The 17,996-nt window shown below is 53.0% G+C and overlaps 1 protein-coding gene across 3 annotated transcripts in view; it reads left to right on the top strand.

Annotated features, from left to right (window-relative positions):
• The window catches only part of OSBPL5 (oxysterol binding protein like 5), an 88,881-nt gene extending 71,206 nt beyond the window's left edge, over positions 1-17,675 (top strand). For all 3 annotated transcript variants that reach the window (XM_070488432.1, XM_070488431.1, XM_070488433.1), the window contains exons 15-22: positions 9,730-9,827; positions 10,305-10,394; positions 10,492-10,628; positions 11,093-11,278; positions 11,587-11,713; positions 13,437-13,575; positions 14,173-14,275; positions 16,470-17,675. In XM_070488432.1, the coding sequence (XP_070344533.1) occupies positions 9,730-9,827; positions 10,305-10,394; positions 10,492-10,628; positions 11,093-11,278; positions 11,587-11,713; positions 13,437-13,575; positions 14,173-14,275; positions 16,470-16,608 (1,019 nt within the window). In that variant the 3' untranslated portion in view covers positions 16,609-17,675. The remainder of the gene's footprint in view (positions 1-9,729; positions 9,828-10,304; positions 10,395-10,491; positions 10,629-11,092; positions 11,279-11,586; positions 11,714-13,436; positions 13,576-14,172; positions 14,276-16,469) is intronic.
• Positions 17,676-17,996: the final 321 nt, after the last annotated feature.

The following is a 17,996-nucleotide window of genomic DNA, read 5'->3' as shown; positions in this document are numbered from 1 at the left end:
CACCGCCCACAGCAGTCCCTTAGGCGATGCTCCATCCAGACTTGTTCACTGATGGCTGTGTGTTGAGACCTTGGGATTCTAATTCTCCTGGGGTTTTCTGGCTTTCAGGTATAGTTGGTTGTTTCTGGGCCGCCCAGGAAGTGTTGATCTGAGTCCCAAACTCACCTTACAAATTCATGGGATGGGGGTTGCTTTTATCTTTAACCCCCAGAGCCCTGCCCAGTACACATGTTTCCCTGGCTGTCCCTGTGCAATGGAGGGGCTTTCTGCGGCTCTGTCCCTTGTGCTGAGGGTGTAGCCATGGGAGAGGCCAGCTTTCTGGAAATGTCTCAGAACACACTCTCCTTAGTGCTCTGGCCCCAGCGCCTCTCTCCTGCTCCCCACGGAACCTCCTCGGAAACCAGAGTCTCAGATCAGCAAATGCCCTCCCTGCCCAACGGGCAGCTGAGGCTCTTCTTGCCCCTCCCCTTCCTTCCTCCTCCCTCTCCTTTTCTTCCTCCTCCCCTTCCTCCTCTTCCTCCGCCCCCTCCCCCTCCTCCTCTCCCTGCCCCCGCTCCTCTTCCTTCTCCTTCTCCCCCTCCTCCTTCCCTTTCTTCTCCTTCATGTTTGTTTTTTCTCACCGGGAATTTCTCTTGTTTTCGTGCATGCCCTTCTGCTCATAAGTGCACTTAAAAGAACATTATATATTTTATCATCATTTTATTATGGAAAACTTCAAGCACATATGAAACTACAGTGACCCCCCCACATACCCCCAACATAGCAAGCCATCAGTCTTGTTTCCTTTGTACCCTACGCGTTCTCCTGCCTGGTTAATTCGCAGTAGATCCCAGACATCATGTCATCTATATATTTCATTGTGTATCACTTAAAAATAAGGATTCCCCTTCTTTTTCTTTTTCCTAATATTTTTATTTTTTTTTATTTTTTATTTTTCCTTTTTCTCCCCAAAGCCCCCCAGTACATAGTTGTGTATTTCACTTGTGGGTCCTTCTAGTGGTGGCATGTGGGATGCCGCTTCAGCATGGCCTGATGAGTGGTGCCATGTCCACGCCCAGGATCTGAACCTGCAAAACCCTGGGCCACTGAAGCAGAGCTCCAGAACTTAACCACTCGGCCATGGGGCAGGCCCCCTGGATATCCTAACACTAAGTGTTCCGATCCACAAGCGTGGTATACTCTCCATTTATTTAGATCTTCTTTAATTTCTTTCTGTAAGATTTTATAGCAATCATATATCTTTTTTTTTTTTTTTTAACCATTAAGCCCCTGGGCTCTTTTTGCCCAGAAGTTTCTTTCTTTCTTTTTTTTTTGTAATTGAGTTAATGATAGGTTACAATCTTGTGAAATTTCAGTTGTACATTAATGTTTGTCATTCGTGTTGCAGGTGCACCACTTCACCCTTTGTGCCCACCCCCACCCCACCTTTCCCCTGGTAGCCACTAATCTGTTCTCTTTGTCCACATTTTTAAATTCCTCATATGAGTGGAGTCATACAGAGATTATCCTTCTCTAACTGGCTTATTTCACTTAACATAATTCCCTCAAGGTCCATCCATGTTGTTGCAAATGGGATGATTTTGTTCTGTTTTGCAGCTGAGTAGTATTCCATTGTATATATATACCACAACTTCTTTATCCATTCGTCTGTTGATGGGCACTTAGGTTGCTTCCACGTCTTGGCTACTGTAAATAATGCTGCAGTGAACATTGGGGTGCATAGGACTTTTGGAATTGCTGACTTCAAGCTCTTTGGATAGACACCCAGTAGTGGAATGGCTGGATCGTATGGTAGTTCTATTTTTAATTTTTTGAGGAATCTCCATACTGTTTTCCATAGTGGCTGCACCAGTTTGCATTCCCACCAGCAGTGGATGAGGGTTCCATTCTCTCCACAACCTCTCCAACATTTGTTACTATTAGATTTAGATATTTTTGTCATTCTAATGGGTGTAAGGTGATATCTTAGTGTAGTTTTGATTTGCATTTCCCTGATGATCAGCAGTGATGAGCATCTTTTCATGTGCCTATTGGCCATCCATATATCTTCTTTGGAGAAATGTCTGTTCATCTCTCCAGCCCATTTTTTGATCGGGTTGTTTGATTTTTTGTTGTTGAGTTGTGAGAGTTCTTTATATATTATGGATAGTAAGCCTTTGTCAGATATATGACTTGCAAATATTTTTTCCCAGTTAGTGGGTTGTTTTTTTTGTTTCAATCCTGTTTTCATTTGCCTTGAAGAAGCTCTTTAGTCTGATGAAGTCCCATTTGTTTATTCTTTCTATTGTTTCCCTTCTCTGAGAAGACACGGTGTCCGAAAAGGTCCTTTTAATACTGATGTCAAAGAGTGTACTGCCTACATTTTCTTCTAGAAGCCTTATGGTTTCAGGTCTCACCTTTAGGTCTTTGATCCATTTTGAGTTTATTTTGGTGAATGGTGAAAAAGAATGGTCAATTTTCATTCTTTTACATATGGCTGTCCAGTTTTCCCAGCACCATTTGTTGAAAAGACTTTCTTCTCTCCATTGTATGCCCTCAGCTCCTTTGTCGAAGATAAGCTGTCCATAGATGTGTGGTTTTATTTCTGGGCTTTCAATTCTGTTCCATTGATCTGTGCACCTGTTTTTGTACCAGTACCATGCTGTTTTGATTACTGTAGCTTTGCAGTATGTTTTGAAGTCAGGGATTGTGATGCCTCCCGTTTTGTTTTTTTTCTCAGGATTGCTTTAGCAATTCGGGGTCTTTTGTTGCCCCATATAAATTTTAGGATTCTTTGTTCTAATTCTGCAAAGAATGTCATTGGGATTCTGATTGGGATAGCGTTGAATCTGTAGGTTGCTTTAGGTAGAACGGACATTTTAACTATGTTTATTCTTCCAATCCATGTCTTTCCATCTTCTTATGTCGTCATCCAATTCTCTCAGAAAGGCCTTGTAATTTTCATTGTATAGGTCCTTCACTTCCTTAGTTAAATTTACCACGAGGTATTTTATTCTTTTTGTTGCGATTGTGAATAGTATTGTGTTCTTGAGTTCTTTTTCTGTTAGTTTGTTATTAGAATATAGAAATGCTACTGATTTATGCAAATTGATTTTATGCCCTGAAACTTTGCTGTAGTTGTTGATTACTTCTAAGAGTTTTCCAATAGATTCTTTGGGGTTTTCTATATATAAGATCATGTCGTCTGCAAACAGCGAGAGTTTCACTTCTTCCTTCCCTATTTGGATTCCTTTTATTCCTTTTTCTTGCCTAATTGTTGTGGCCAGGACCTCCAGTACTATGTCAAATAAGAGTGGTGATAGAGGGCATCCTTGTCTTGTTCCTGTTCTCAGGGGGATGGCACTCAGTTTTTGCCCGTTGAGTATGATGTTGGCTGTGGGTTTGTCATATATGGCCTTTATTATGTTGAGGTAGTTCCCTTCTATCCCCATTTTGCTCAGAATTTTTATCATAAATGGCTGTTGGATCTTGTCAAATGCTTTCTCTGCGTCTATTGAGATGATCATGTGGTTTTTATTCCTCAGTTTGTTGATGTGGTGTATCACGTTGATTGATTTGCGGATGTTGAACCATCCCTGTGTCCCTGGTATGAATCCCACTTGATCATGATGTATGATCCTTTTGATGAATTGCTGAATTCAGGTTGCCAAAATTTTCTTTAGAATTTTTGCATCTATGTTCATCAGTGATATTGGCCTGTAGTTCTCTTTTTTCGTGGTGTCCTTGTCAGGGTTTGGTATCAGCGTGATGTTGGCCTCATAGAATGTGTTAGGAAGTGTTCCATCCTCCCTAATTTTTTGGAATAGCTTGAAAAGGATAGGTATTAAATCCTCTCTGAAAGTTTGGTAGAATTCCCCAGGAAAGCCATCTGGTCCTGGGGTTTTATTCTTTGGGATGTTTTTGATTGCTGTTTCAATCTCTTTCCTTGTGATTGGTCTGTTCAAATTGTCTGCTTCTTCTTGAGTGAGCTTTGGCAGATTGTAGGAGTCCAAGAATTTATCCATTTCCTCTAGGTTATCCATTCTGTTAGCATAGAGTTTTTCGTAGTATTCTCTTATAATCTGTTGTATTTCTGCAGAGTCTGTTGTTATTTCTCCTCTTTCATTTCTGATTTTGTTTATTTGAGCTTTCTCCCTTTTTTTCTTTGTAAGTCTGACTAAGGGTTTGTCAATTTTATTTATCTTTTCAAAGAACCAGCTCTTTGTTTCATTGAGCCTTTCTACTGCCTTTTTCGTTTCAATAGTATTTATTTCTGCTCTGATTTTTATTATTTCTCTCCTTCTGCTGACTTTGGGCTTTATTTGTTCTTCTTTCTCTAGTTCAGTTAGGTGTAGTTTAAGATTGCTGATTTGGGATTTTTCTTGTTTGTTAAGATGTGCCTGTATTGCGATGAATTTTCCTCTTAATACAGTTTTTGCTGTATCCCATATGAATTGGTATGGCATGCTATCATTTTCATTTGTCTCCAGGTATTTTTTTATTTCTTCTTTAATTTCTTCAATGATCCATTGCTTGTTCAGTAGTGTGTTGTTTAGTCTCCACATCTTTGTGCCTTTCTCAGCTTTTTTCTTGTAATTAATTTCTAGCTTTATAGCATTATGATCGGAGAAGATGCTTGTTATTATTTCAATTTTTTTAAATTTGTAGAGGCTTGCCTTGTTTCCCAACATATGGTCTATCCTGGAGAATGTTCCATGCGCACTTGAGAAGAATGTGTATTCAGCTGTTTTAGGGTGAAGTGATCTATATATGTCTATTAAGTCCAATTGTTTTAGTTTTTCGTTTAGCTCCACTATTTCCTTGTTGATTTTCTGTGTGGATGATCTGTCAATTGATGTGAGTGGGGTGTTGAGGTCCCCTACTATTATTGTGTTGTTTTTAACATCTTCCTTTAGGTCTGTTAATAGTTGCTTTATGAATCTTGGTGCTCCTGTGTTGGGTGCATAGACATTTATAAGCATTATTTCTTCTTGATGAACTGTCCCTTTGATCATTATATATTGTCCCTGTGTGTCTCTCTTTACCTGTCTTATTTTGAAATCCACTTTGTCTGGTATAAGAATGGCAACACCTGCCTTTTTTTTTGTTGCTATTAGCTTGAAGTATTGTCCTCCACCCCTTCACCCTGAGCCTGTGTTTGTCCTTGGGGCTGAGGTGTGTTTCCTGGAGGCAACAAATTGTTGGATCTTGTTCTTTAATCCATTTTGCCACTCTGTGTCTTTTTATTGGAGAGTTCAATCCGTTTACATTGAGAGTGATTATTGATGCATGTGGACTTAATGCTGTCAATCTGTTGCTCTTTATCTGGCTTTCCTGCTTTTCTCTTCCTGTGTGCTTTATCCTACCCATTTGATACTGCACTTTCTTATGCTGGGTTTCTTAGATTTTTGCTTATTTATGTTTTGTGTCTCTGTTCTGTTTTTTAGTTTAGTGTCTACCCTGAAGTTTGTATTTAGAATCTCGTGTATAATATAGTCTATTCTCTGGTGGTCTCTTACTTACTTGGCCTAGACTAATGTAGTCCCTTTGCTCTTCCCCTCCTAAATTATTATTTTCACTTCTTGTTCCAACTTGTGTTATGAGTTTGTAGTTAGAGTGATAAGATTGTCCTTGCTTTGGTAGTTTCCTTACCTTTATCCTAATGCTATAGTTGAATATTTGCTATCCTGTTCTGGTTCTATTTATCTGTCTCCCTAGTCTGTGTTTGTGACCCCTTTCTCCCTTCTTTCTTTTTTCAGGTATGAGAGCCTTCTTGAGGATTTCTTGTAGTGGAGGACTTTTGGTTACAAATTCCCTTAACTTTTGTTTGTCTGGAAAAGATTTAATTTCTCCCTCATATCTGAAGGATATTCTTGCTGGATAGAGTATTCTTGGCTGAAGATTTTTATCTTCTAAAGCTTTGAATATGTCACTCCATTCTCTCCTAGCTTGTAAGGTTTCTGCAAAGAAATCCGCTGAAAGTCTGATAGGAGGCCCTTGTAGGTTATTCTCTTTTGTCTTGCAGCCCTGAGTATTCTTTCTTTGTCATTCATTTTTGCCATTTGTACTACTATATGCCTTGCAGTAGGTCTTTTTACATTGACAAATCTAGGAGATCTGAAAGCTTCCTCTACACACATTTCTCCCTCAATCCCTAGATTTGGGAAGTTCTCTTCTATAATTTCATTAAGCACACTTTCTGCTCCATTTTCCTTTTCCACGTTCTCGGGAATTCCTATGATCCTTAAATTCTTTCTCCTCATTGAATCTGCTATCTCTCTAATACTTTCCTCATTCCTTTTAATCCTTAGTTCTCTTTCTTCCTCTGTCTGGAGCCATTCAGCCTGTCTATCTTCGATTATGCTAATCTTCTCTTCTATGGAGTCTACCCGGGCATTCAGGGAATCCGTATTCTGTTTTATCTGGTCCATTGTGTTTTTCAATCTCTTTTGTGAAGTAACTCCAGAACTTGGCTTGTTTCTCTCTCTTTCTCTCTACCTCATTGAGTTTTTTTATTATAGCTCCTCTGAACTCATTTTCATTTAGTTTACCTAATTCCAAGTCCTCAGGACTTAATTCTATGTTTTTATTGTTTTCCTTCTGGTCTGGGGCTTTTATAAATTGCTGGATGGTAGAGGAGCGGTTTTTCGCATGGTGGTAGAATTCGGTTGCAGTTACAGCCTGTCGCCACTAGATGGGGGTCGAGAGCCGCGTGTTCTGACCTCTCCACCTTCTGGCAAGATGGCGGCGCCCAGTGCACTTTGCTGGGGCGGGGGCAGGGGCGGTTTCTCTCGCGTGCCGATCCGGATTCGGATCAGTTCTGTTCTCTGGTCTCCCCAGGCCCTGGCTTTATGGGGTCCCCGTGCACAGAAGCCTTCCTCCATCAGCGGGTTTCCACTGTACTGGTGGCGGGAGTCCTGGATGATCCCCTGGCTGCGCGGCCCCTCCCCTGCTCCTTCCCGGACCCGCGGGAGATCCTGGTCTCTAGGGGAGGGAGCCAAGTTCTCTCCTACCCCGTTCCAGCTCCTCTGAGGCGGGCAGCGGGGGCTCCGTCCTCTGTCTTTTGATACTGTAGGTCTCTGAGTCCTGGCATTAGGTTCATTAGCTGAAATTCAGGGGTTTTTCTCAGTCCTTTCTTGTACTTTGGAGGGGAGAGAGTCCCGGGTCAGCTCACCCTGCCATTTTGCTCCGCCAGGATTCCCTTTCTTAACAGCAACGACGATACTGTCATTACACCAAAAAAAAAAGTGAAGTCTCGGTCCTTGATACCATCAGATGCACAGTCAGTGTTCAAAGGTCCCTGGTTGTCACATAGACGTGCATATTTATATATGTACCTACACACATATGTGTTACAACGCATTTGTCTGACAGGATTCAAGTAAGGTTCATACTTCGTCCCCGCTGCTGGATCTCTTCAGTCTCTTTTGTGTCCTCTCCACCATTTTTTTTCTTACAATGTGGCTGTCGAAGAAACGAGGTCGTGTCCTGGTAGTGTTCCTTCTGGTCTGGACTGACTGGCTGTGTTCCATGCTGTCACTGAGCATGTCCCCTGTCCTGGGTCTTTTCTGTCAACTGGAAGTTGACCACATCTCTAGAGGCCAGATCACTTCAGGCAGTTTTCCCAACAAGATGCTCAGTGGGCGGCGTCCTGTCTTTCCATCGTGAGGTGCAAAATGTTGGGTCGTCTCTGTGTTTGCGGTGTTAGCGGACGTCGATTGCCAGGGCCCAGATCTGTGGACGTGCTGGGCATTGCAGATGCTGCTGTCCCGTTGCTCCTTCTTCATCTGACCGGCAGGAAGTCTGTAAAGGGAAACATCCCTGGTGGGCTATGTGGTTTTCCAGTAGGTTCAGGACATATGGGATAAGTGCCAGGTTTTTTCTCTTTTCAAAATGAGTCCCCCCCCCCCCCCCCCGGGTATCCTCTGAAGTGATCATTGGTGAGGTCATTGTTGCTTTGAATGTTGTTTGATCAGAATACACAGGATCGTTTCAGAACCCCCTGTTGGTATCACTAGGGACACTTGTGGTGCCGCCATTGGCCAGTGGGAGCCGTCAGACTGGCTCCTGGGTCCTCTCCACCCAGGCCTATGGTCTGCCTCATTCTGCTGTGACCCCATGAAACCTTAATGTCCTGCTCCAGACCTCAAACTGTCCCTTTCTCCAGGGAGCCCAGGTCCTTCCAGGAGGAAACGGTACTTAGATACCAAGTCTGCAGGCCACGTCTGAGTCCTACAAGCGGTTTGGGGGTTGTTTCTAGGGCTTTCCAGTGAGCTGAACACAGAAATCTTTTTCTTTTTTTTTTTAAGATTAAAATGGATCATGAGTTCATACTTACATTTCCGATCCAGATTCAGGACGGCAGGTTTTTGTCACACCTGACATCTGAAACGTCTTCCTCCCACGCCAAAAAGCCCCCTTTTCCAGGACACCACCAGGATTCCTTTCTGTCTGCCCCACATCAAATGACAGAGATGTCAGAATAACGCTGACCGGCCCGCCCCCCCACAGGCGGTGACCGGAGTCAGCGTGGGGTCGTGTGGTTGGACGTCTGTGATGGTTCACATCCACCGGGGACTCGTGAGGTCATCGGGAGTGGTCCCTTCCCAGGTCAAGCCACCCCATGGTTATGACACCCACTTCAGATCTCTTGGTTCATTTTACTTTTGATTTCTAGCAATTGCTTTTTTAATTTTTTTATACTTATATATATTATATATATACATTATATGTTTTTCAAATTATATAATTTATAATTATATAAATAATTGCATAAGTTTATATAATTATATGTTATATATAATTATATAAAGAATTACATAAATTTATGTAATTATATAAGTTATATATAATTATATAAATTTACTTGGCTCCAAAGCCAAACCTACTAAGCAATGTATGAAGACTCTTGGGTTTCTCGGGGCCCCCCCAGCCCCAGCTGGGCTTTTCTCCCTCAGGGGGTGTGTCCCGGGGAGCCCGGGGGCAGGGCCCCCTCCAGCCTCTGCAGGGCTTGCCCGTTGTGAGCACAGACAGCTCTGGGGCGGTTTCCGGCGTTTTGCTATTTCAATTAGCTTGTCTTTTCTTTTTCATTTTTGAAGGCTGTTTTATGCCCTATGGTTAAGTGTTTCAGAATGGAAATGGTTCTTTTTTTCTTTCTTTCATTAGATTAAGTCCTCCCTATGATCAGAAATGGAAGATTGATTCTTTCTTGCATTCATTGAGAAAACTATGTATTAATTTAAGAAAACATCCTGGGCCCACAGCCATCCCGGGCACTGGGCCGCCCCACGCGGGGCCGTCCTGGACACAGCAGTGAGCAGGGAGGACGTCTGCCCGGAGGAGCCCACGCAGGGGCAGGAACTTCAGAGCCAAATGACAGACCATAACGAGTGTCTCATGGGGACCTTGAACAGGGGTTCCTGAGGGAGGGGACCCAGCAAAGGGTGGGGACGTCTCCTGGACAGAGCATATGTCACAGGAGCAAAGCCCCAGGTGGCAGAGACCCTGTGCCCTGGGGAAGCCCGTCACTGAGGAGCCAGGCATGACCCCCGGGCTCTGCTCCCTTGACGAGCTCTTCCCCATGCCCCCGGCTCTGCCCCGGGAGCTCCTGTCCTCCCCACTCCCTTCTCGCCCTCCCAGGGCCTGACACAGGCCTCCAGGCATCAGCACAACTGGGTCAGACCTCAGCAGGGGCCTGGGGGCTCGGCAGGACCAGGGGCAGCCCCTGACCCCCAGGACCGGCTGTTTCAGGAATCCTGTATGGTACCATGACCATGGAGCTGGGCGGCAGAGTGACCATCGAGTGTGAGAAGAACAACCTCCAGGCTGAGCTGGAATTCAAGCTCAAGGTAGCGCTGGCCGCAGCCCCCTCAGCCACCTGGCGGGCCTTGGGGGGGGGCGTGCATCAGGCTGGGGAGGAGCAAGGCCCTGGGAGACCCCCTCCTGCCCTCTCTGTGCCCCAGGGATGGTTCTCGAGCAGATGCACATGAGGGGAGCAGTTCTGTGGTACAGCCAGGCCCAGAGAGAGCAGGAGGCTGCCTGCAGGCCACACAGCAGAGCCAGGACAGGCCGAGGCTCCTTCCCGCGTGCGGCACACACGCCTGGCGCGAACACTGCATCCTCGAGCTCAGGCTGAGCCGTTGGACAAGTGTGGCCTCCTCCAGTTTTGGGTCCCCTCCCAGCCGGGCTCCCGTGCACTAGGGGCCGAGAGCCTGCCCCCCATGAGGAAGGGGCCACCTCTGACTCCCCAGCCCACCGAGGGGTTTAGGTGTCCATGGGGAGGCCCCCGCCCCTCACTGGCATCCGTCCCGGGTGTGTCCCCACAGCCTTTCTTTGGAGGCAGCGCAAGCATCAACCAGATCTCGGGGAAGATCATGTCGGGGGAGGAGATCCTGGCGCGTCTCTCTGGACACTGGGTAAGAGGCCACCCTCTGGGCAGGCATGGGCGGGCCCCTGGGTACCGGGACGGCCATCACGCCAGCACCTCTGACCCCTCCCGGCCGTCTGGGGCAGGACAGAGAAGTGTTTATCAAGGAGGAGGGGAGAGGAGGCACCGAGCTCTTCTGGAACCCAAGCGGGGAGGTGCGCAGACAGAGGCTGAAGCGGCACACGGTGCTGTTGGAGGAGCAGACAGAGCTGGAGTCAGAGAGGTGAGGCCCCGCCCAGCACCCGGGGACCCTGCTGACCACAGCCTGGCGTGGCTGGGCGGGCAGCTGCCCTCGAGGTCGGCAGGATTATGATGCTGTGAGCACGTCCCCAGGATGTCCCCGTCAGGGAGAATGGACCCCTCATGGTGGATGATGTCCCTCCGGGGACAGCTGGAGGGAGAGGAGATGAGGCCTGGGAAAGAGCTGGCCCTGGGAGCCCGTCACTGCTGGCAGATGACCAGCTGCTCCACAGGGAGGTCCCTGCTGGTGGGAGGTGGGGGCTCAGCATAGGAAAGAACTCTCTCACGGTGAATAAACTGCACCCCAGGACAAACAATCACCTCGAGAGGCAGTGAGCTCCCTGTCACTGGAGGCAATCAAATCGAGGTTGCTCTGAGCCTTCCCTCCAGTGCTGAGGGGCGCAAGTGCCCAGGTCCCCCAGCTCAGAGGGGGTGCCCTGCCCACAGGCTCTGGCAGCATGTCACTAGGGCCATCTGCGAGGGTGACCAGCACAAGGCCACGCAGGAGAAGTTTTCACTAGAGGAAGCCCAGCGGCAGCGGACCCGCGAGCGCCAGCAGAGCCTCATGCCCTGGAAGCCACAGCTGTTCCACCTGGACCCCGCCACTCAGGAGTGGCGCTACCTATATGAGAAGTGAGTAACTGGTCTGGTGGTCGGCAGCCCCGGGGGCTGTGCGTGGGCTGGACCAGCAGACTGCCCCCCCAGCTGCACCCCGCCCTGGGGAAGCACCATGGGGGGCTCCTGCTCCCCTAGGGAAGGGAGTGGTACGGAGGGACGGTCAGAGAGAGGCTCCCCCAGCCGGACCCTGCACAAGGGGTACAGGCAACAGCCATTCTCCTGGGGTCTCTGGCCACGCTGGGAGGCTGCAGGCTGGGCCAGGGTGGGACCCCTCAACCCGAGGGCCCCTACCCCTGCCAATGGATGCCCTCTGGACTCTCCAGCCTCAGCCCCTGGGACCCCCTGAAGGACATCGCCCAGTTTGAGCAAGATGGGGTCCTGCACACCCTGCAGCGGGAGACCATGGCCGGCCAGACCACCTTCCTGGGTAGCCCGGAGCCCAGACACCAGGTCAGCACTCCCCCAGGTCCTGGCCCAGGGTGGTCCTCAGCAGTAGGAGGGATAGTCAGGCTGCAGGTGTTGCCGCCACCTCCACCCTCGCTTCCACCCACCTGGCCCTCCTCCTGTCGGTCATCAGCCCAGTTGCCCTCCAACGCCCCCAGCAGGGCCTCCTCTGCCCCCTCATCCCATGCCCTGCCCTGCCCAGCAGGGGACCTGAGATGCCTGGATTTGCAGGACACTCAGCTCCCAGGCACCCAAAGGTGCAGGGCACTGTGCTGCGGTCCCCTGGCTCCTGGCCCATAGCTCCCCAAAGCTGCCGTCTATGGTGTCAGTAGCACATTATCCAATTCTACAGCCGAGGAAACCAAAGCTCAGAGAAGCCCAGGGACTTGCCCAGGTAGAAACAGGAGGAACCAGCACTTGCACAGATGCCTCGAGGGGTGGGAGGGGAGGCAGGGCGGCTCCAGGAGGCATAGGGAGGGTGGCAGACCACCAGGTGATGCCCCGCCCACGTGCTGCAGCTGCCACGTGCTCAACAGCACCTGCTGCACCAACTGGGTGCCTGGTGTGCACCCAGCCAGACACTCACCCAGGGCGGGGAGGGGCGTGCTCCCCAGCTCAGGGGCCTGGGCCAGACTCGGAAGGGCCATTCTTGCCCGATGGCCCCAGCCTCCCAGCAAGCAGGGGCCACAGTATCTCACCGCCCACGTGTGTCCCACCCCCTCGCCTCCCTCACCTGCTGCAGCCCTCAGCCCAGACTCAGGCCAGATGGCCCCACCCCTCCGTCCACCCTGATGCCCCTCTGCCTCCTCCTCACCCTCCCCAGCCTCTCCAGTCGGCCCAGCCCCACCACACCTCCAAACCTGCCCTGGGGTGGTCACCACGGATCACCCTGTGCCAAGTCCACCTGTCCCGGCTCTGACACCCACATTCCTACCGCTGACCCCACCTGTCATGTGTCTGTTCCCACCTGTCTCATCTCTGACCCCCTACCCTTCTATCGCTGACCCCACCAGTCCCAGCTCTGACCCCACCTCCCCATCGCTGATACTCTTCAGGGCCACGCGGGCCTGATGCAGGGTGTCCAGGCACCAGCCGGGCCCCTCTGTCAGAGCATAGACCTGCTGCTGGTGGCGGCGCCCGCAGCCCAGTTCTGCTCTTGCCCCTAATGTCCCCTGAGCATCAGTCCATGCCTGTGGTCCTTGTGAACTTAAGCTGCATCTTGGCCACTCGTGTACCCTGGGGGCTTGTTAGAAGCCAGCTGAGCCTGGGGTTCCCCCAGAGACTTCCCTTCAGTGTTGGGGGAACCCCAACTGTCAGCTCACACGGTGGGCTGTGATCACCCCTCACGGCTCACGGGTCAGAACGGCCTATGGCCCCATGGCCATCATCTCTGCTTGTATTGGGCACGACCCTGCGACAGGCACAGGGAGGCCTGTCTGCACGGGCTTGCTGGCCCCAGCCCAGCTGCAAAGGGGGTCACAGCCTGCATTACCATGAGGAAACTGGGTGTGACTACTCCAGTCCGTGCCAGGGCTGGGGGTCAGACCTCCTGTGCACCCAGAGCCCATCAGCTTCCTTCTCTAGAGCTGACCTGGCACAAGTGTGCCACCGTGTCCCTGAGGCTAGCAGTACCCAGCAGCTCCCAGCAGGCACAGCTGGGCCTCCGGGCCAGCGATGGTGCGGTGGGTGTGGGTGGGCTCCTGGCCACAGCGGCTCTGTCTCTCTCCAGGGGCCTGGCCCAGACCGGCGGCTCCGCAAGGCCAGTGACCAGCCCTCCGGCCACAGCCAGGTCACGGAGAGCAGCGGCTCCACGCCCGAGTCCTGCCCAGAGCTCTCAGACGAGGAGGAGGATGGTGGCTTCGTTCCGGGTGAGCCCTCCTCGACCGGCCCCCCTGAGGGGTGGGAAGGACCGGAGAGGCAGCCAGCCAGTCCTCTGAGGGGTCCTCCTGCGGGCCTCCCTGATCCCAGGGGCCCATGAGGGGCGTGGGAGGGGCAGGGGTTTCCCAACTCTGCACTCAGAGGGCCAGGACACCTCCCCTGGCTGCCAGGGGCAGTGTGAGAGACAGGGCTGGGCAGTGTCCGTCTGTCTGTGACCCTCTGGTTCTGCTCCTGCCTCTCTGCCCGCTGCCCTCACAGGGCAAGTTTGTGTCTCTTCGACTGTGTCCCCGCCTGTGCAGAGGACGAGCCACACCTTGGCCATTTCTGTCACCCACAGCTTATTAGAGGCCAGCTGAGCCCAGGGCTCCCTCCCGAAACCCTCCTCAGCCTCCCTCATTTGCCTGTGTCCTTAGCTTCGTCCTGAAGGCTCCTGCAAGGTGGGGTGTGGCCTGAGCTGGGCATGACCCCGGGACCCCTCATATTGGCTACCCAGACATCCTCGCTCATTCTGGCTTCTCCCCTCCCTCCCTCCCCATCCCGTATCCCCTTGTCCCGGCATCCTGCAACTGGCGGGCTGGCTGGCCCAGGCTGCGAGAGCCCGTGCCCGAGGTGTGGGAAGGAGGCATGGCGGCTGCAGGCGCTGCACGAGGCCATCGTGTCCATCCGGGAGGCCCAGCAGGAGCTCCACAGGTGAGCCACACTCCGGGTCCAACCAGCACCACGGGTCAGAGAGCTCTCCACAGGAGAGCCAGTGGACCAGGGCAGGGGGCCAGGGAGGCCATGCATCTGGAACGTCACTCGAAGCTAGAAGCCTGGGGACGTGCAAGGGGTCTGGCTTTGGGGTGAGGACAGGAGGAGACCTGGGGTCCTGCCCTTTGTGCGGGCGGCGGGCGGCAGGGAGTTCTGTTTGAGCAGCCTGAGTTGATGATGCTCGGTAGACACCACGCTGGGGAGGGAGGAGTGCAGAGGAGGATGCCAGCCAGGGCCTGGGCTGGGAGGAGCCCCAGGCAACTCAGTGCAGTAGCTCAATGCAGTGCCCAGTGGTGGTGGTGGTGGTGGTGGTAGTGATGGTGGTGGGGATGGTGGTGGTGGTGATGGTGGTGATGGTGGTGGGGATGGTGGTGGTGGTGGTGGTGGTGATGGTGGTAGTGATGGTGGTGGGGATGGTGGTGGTGATGGTGGTGGTGGTGGTGGTGATGGTGATGGTGGTAGTGATGGTGGTGGTGGTGGTGGTGGTGGGGATGGTGGTGGTGGGGATGGTGATGGTGGTGGTGGTGGTGGTGGTGATGGGGATGGTGGTAGTGATGGTGGTGGTGGTGGTGGTGGCAGCGGCAATGGCAGCCAGCAGCCACGCGGAAGCTGGGAGGAGGTGTTGTGAGCAGCACCTTCTGCTGGGCGGCTCCCGGCTCCCTGCTGTGACCACAGCACGGTGCAGGGTAGATCCTTGGGAACGGCTGGGTGAGCGAGCACGAGCCAGCAGAGAAGCCCTGAGACCCACGCTCTGAGACCTCTAGCGGGTGCGGGCCACCAGGGCCACCACGTCCGTCAGCAGACAGCCCCGAGGCGGAGCAGAGCCATCCTTTCCAGCTCCGCTCCAAAGCCACATTCCTGGCTCCAGTCAAGGCTGCAGGACTCACTGGCCATGGGAGCTCGGGCTGTTCATGCCTCGGTCTCCCCTCTGTGAAATGGGGCAATAGCAGTGTCCCTGGGGCGGGATGAAGATGGTGCAGAGGGCTGAGCTCTGTGCCCAGCACCCAGTGACATTTGGTGGCTGTTAGCATCCAGGCCAGTCAGGAAGCCCAGGATAAGCAGGCCCGTGATGAGGACGGCCTCTCTTTGACCCCAGCCTCCCCTGTGACTGACTGACACTTGGCACAGAAGTGTTTCCCACCCTTTTAATAATCTCCTCCTTTGTGAGGCTTTGTGGGGCCAAGGGGAAGGGAGGCTGGCACCTTGGAAGAATGAGAAAATACTGCCTGCGTGGTCAGGGAGGGCTTCCTGGAGGGGGCCGTAGGTGGGCGGGGAGGAGGAGAAGAGGGAAAAGCAGAGGTCAGTACTGAGTGGTGGGTGCCACAGGAGGGCCGCTGCTGGGAGAAGGGGCGAGCCAAGATGTTGGAGCGACCCCGGAGGCCACGGGAGCCGGGGCGGGTCGGAGCAGCTACCTGGCCCCACAGAAGAAGGCTGGCTGCAGGGCAGGTGGCCAGGGGGACAGCCAGAAGCTTCTGCAGCAGCACAGACACGCAGTGATGTCCGAGTCCAGGGCAGGACACGAGTGTGTCCTGGGCCGCCATAACAAAGCCCCCCAGACCGGGCGGCTTAAGTCACAGACATTGACTATCCCCCGGTCCTGGAGGCTGCATGTCCAAGGTCCAGGTGTGGGCAGGGCTGGTTCCCCCTGAGGCCTTTCTCCTTGGCGTGTAGATGCCGTCTCCTCCCTGTGTCCTAATCTCCTCTTCTTAGAAGGACCCCAGCACACTGGATTAGGGCCCACCCCAATGACCCCTTTTTTATCTTAATCACCTCTTGAAAGGCCCCGTGTCCAAATTGGTCACATCTGAGGTGCTGGGGGCCAGGACTCCAACATGTAACTTTGGGGCTGGGGAGACACAGCTCAAGCCCATCGCACCAGGGGTGGGAGGGGGGGATGCAAGAGGCACAGCTCCCCCAGCCCTGACCGCCGCCCCCGCCCCCCATCCCTGGAATGTGTGCCTGGGAAATGCAGTGCAGCCACTGTGCTCTGGGGCCCCGCCTCACTGGCACCCATGTCCCTGGAGGGTGGGGATGTGCCATCCTGTCTGGTCTGGCACCCAGAGGTCACCCTCTCTCGGCTGTGGGTGGCTGCACCAGGCTGGCCTGGCTTAGGCACTGTGCCCTGTCGTTGCAGGCACCTCTCGGCCATGCTGAGCTCCACGGCCCAGGCCAGGCAGGCGCCGGCCCCAGGCCTCCTGCAGAGCGCCCGCTCCTGGTTCCTGCTCTGCGTGTTCCTGGCGTGTCAGCTGCTCATTAACTACATCCTCAAATAAGAACCCGTTGGAGGCAGCGTGGGCATCGTCGGCAGAACTCCGGCCAGCCCCGGCCCTCCCTCCCGAGCACCTAGCACTTTACGCCGGCCCCGGGGAAGCAGAGAAACCCGGCCAGCACACCCGCTGTGGACAGAGGGGCCCACGGCGGCAGGAGGGACCCCGGGGGGCTGCACGGGCTCCTCTTGGGGAGGCACTAACCTCTCATGCAGGGCCCTCCGCCCAGCGCCGGCCTTAATGCTAAAGCCAAATGCCGCTTTCGTCGTGCGCCCCTCTCCCTGGTCATCTCGCCTGTCATTCCTGGTCCACCTTCCACTTGCCAAACAAGACTGACGGAGGCAAGGGAAGAGGGCCGCCCATTGTTGGAGAATCACCCCCCAGCAGGGGTGAGTGAGGATTTGAGGAGCAGGCCGGGAGTCCCCAGGGTTCCCCAGGACCTCCTTGGTCCTGATGCACAGGCCTCTCCTTCCTCAGGCCCTGCCCACATCACCCTGGAGAGGCCTCAGGTGGGCTCCGGGGGCAGGCTGGCGCTGCTCTGAGAGGGCATTTTGGGGTTTCATTCTGCCGTTGCGCTGTTTGGACAGGAGCCCGGCCTGTGACCTGCCCCACCTCCCACAGCCCGGACATCCCAAGATGGGGTGGGCACACCTGAGCACCGGTGTGCGAGGTCCAGCACTGATGCACAGAGGGCGGCTCGGGGAGCCGTGGCGTCCCCCCAGGTCAGGGAGGCCTGGGTTGGACACGTGGCTCAGACTGATACACGGTCTTCCCACTTTACACTTTTTTAATAAACGCAATTGCAATATTTGAGGCAGGCTGCAAGCAGCGTCTGGCATCTGGCCTCGGTTCCCGTGTCAAATGCCGCCCCACCGTGTGTGTGTGTGCATGTGTGTACGTGTGTGTAAGCATCTGCACATACAGATACACACGGAGCCTTAAACCATGTTGTGCTGGTCCCGTCTGAGCTGAATGTCTCATCTTCCAGTTTTTGTATCCATGTTCTTGTCCTCCCCACCCCAAGTTGGGGACGTGTCTATGCTCCATACCTTGAAATAAACGGACACACACGTTGTGCGCTGTCTTCTTGGGGACTTCGGGAAACGTGAGGTGTCCTCCTAGGAGAGACTCAGCGCCAGCCAGCAGGGGGCCGTCTGGGGCGGGAGGTGCCTGAGGCCATGAGGCTGGAAAGGGGGGGTCTGGGGAGGATGGGGGTGCCATTTGCAGGGAGCGTTGGGAAGCAGGCCCACCCTGTGGAGCGAGTGCCGAGAGGCGGGGGCTCCCGTCCGCTGTTCAATGAGCCAGCGGAGGACACAGGGGCGGCACTGCCCACCAGGGCACTCCAGGGAGCCGGCGGGACTGGGTGGCCCCGAGGCCCATTTTGCCTGACCTCT

This window comes from Equus asinus, chromosome 17, assembly GCF_041296235.1.
Source record: "Equus asinus isolate D_3611 breed Donkey chromosome 17, EquAss-T2T_v2, whole genome shotgun sequence".
NCBI classification, from domain to species: domain Eukaryota; kingdom Metazoa; phylum Chordata; class Mammalia; order Perissodactyla; family Equidae; genus Equus; species Equus asinus.
The sequence above is the reverse complement of the archived record's forward strand: the minus strand, read 5'-3'. Positions and strand labels throughout refer to the sequence as shown.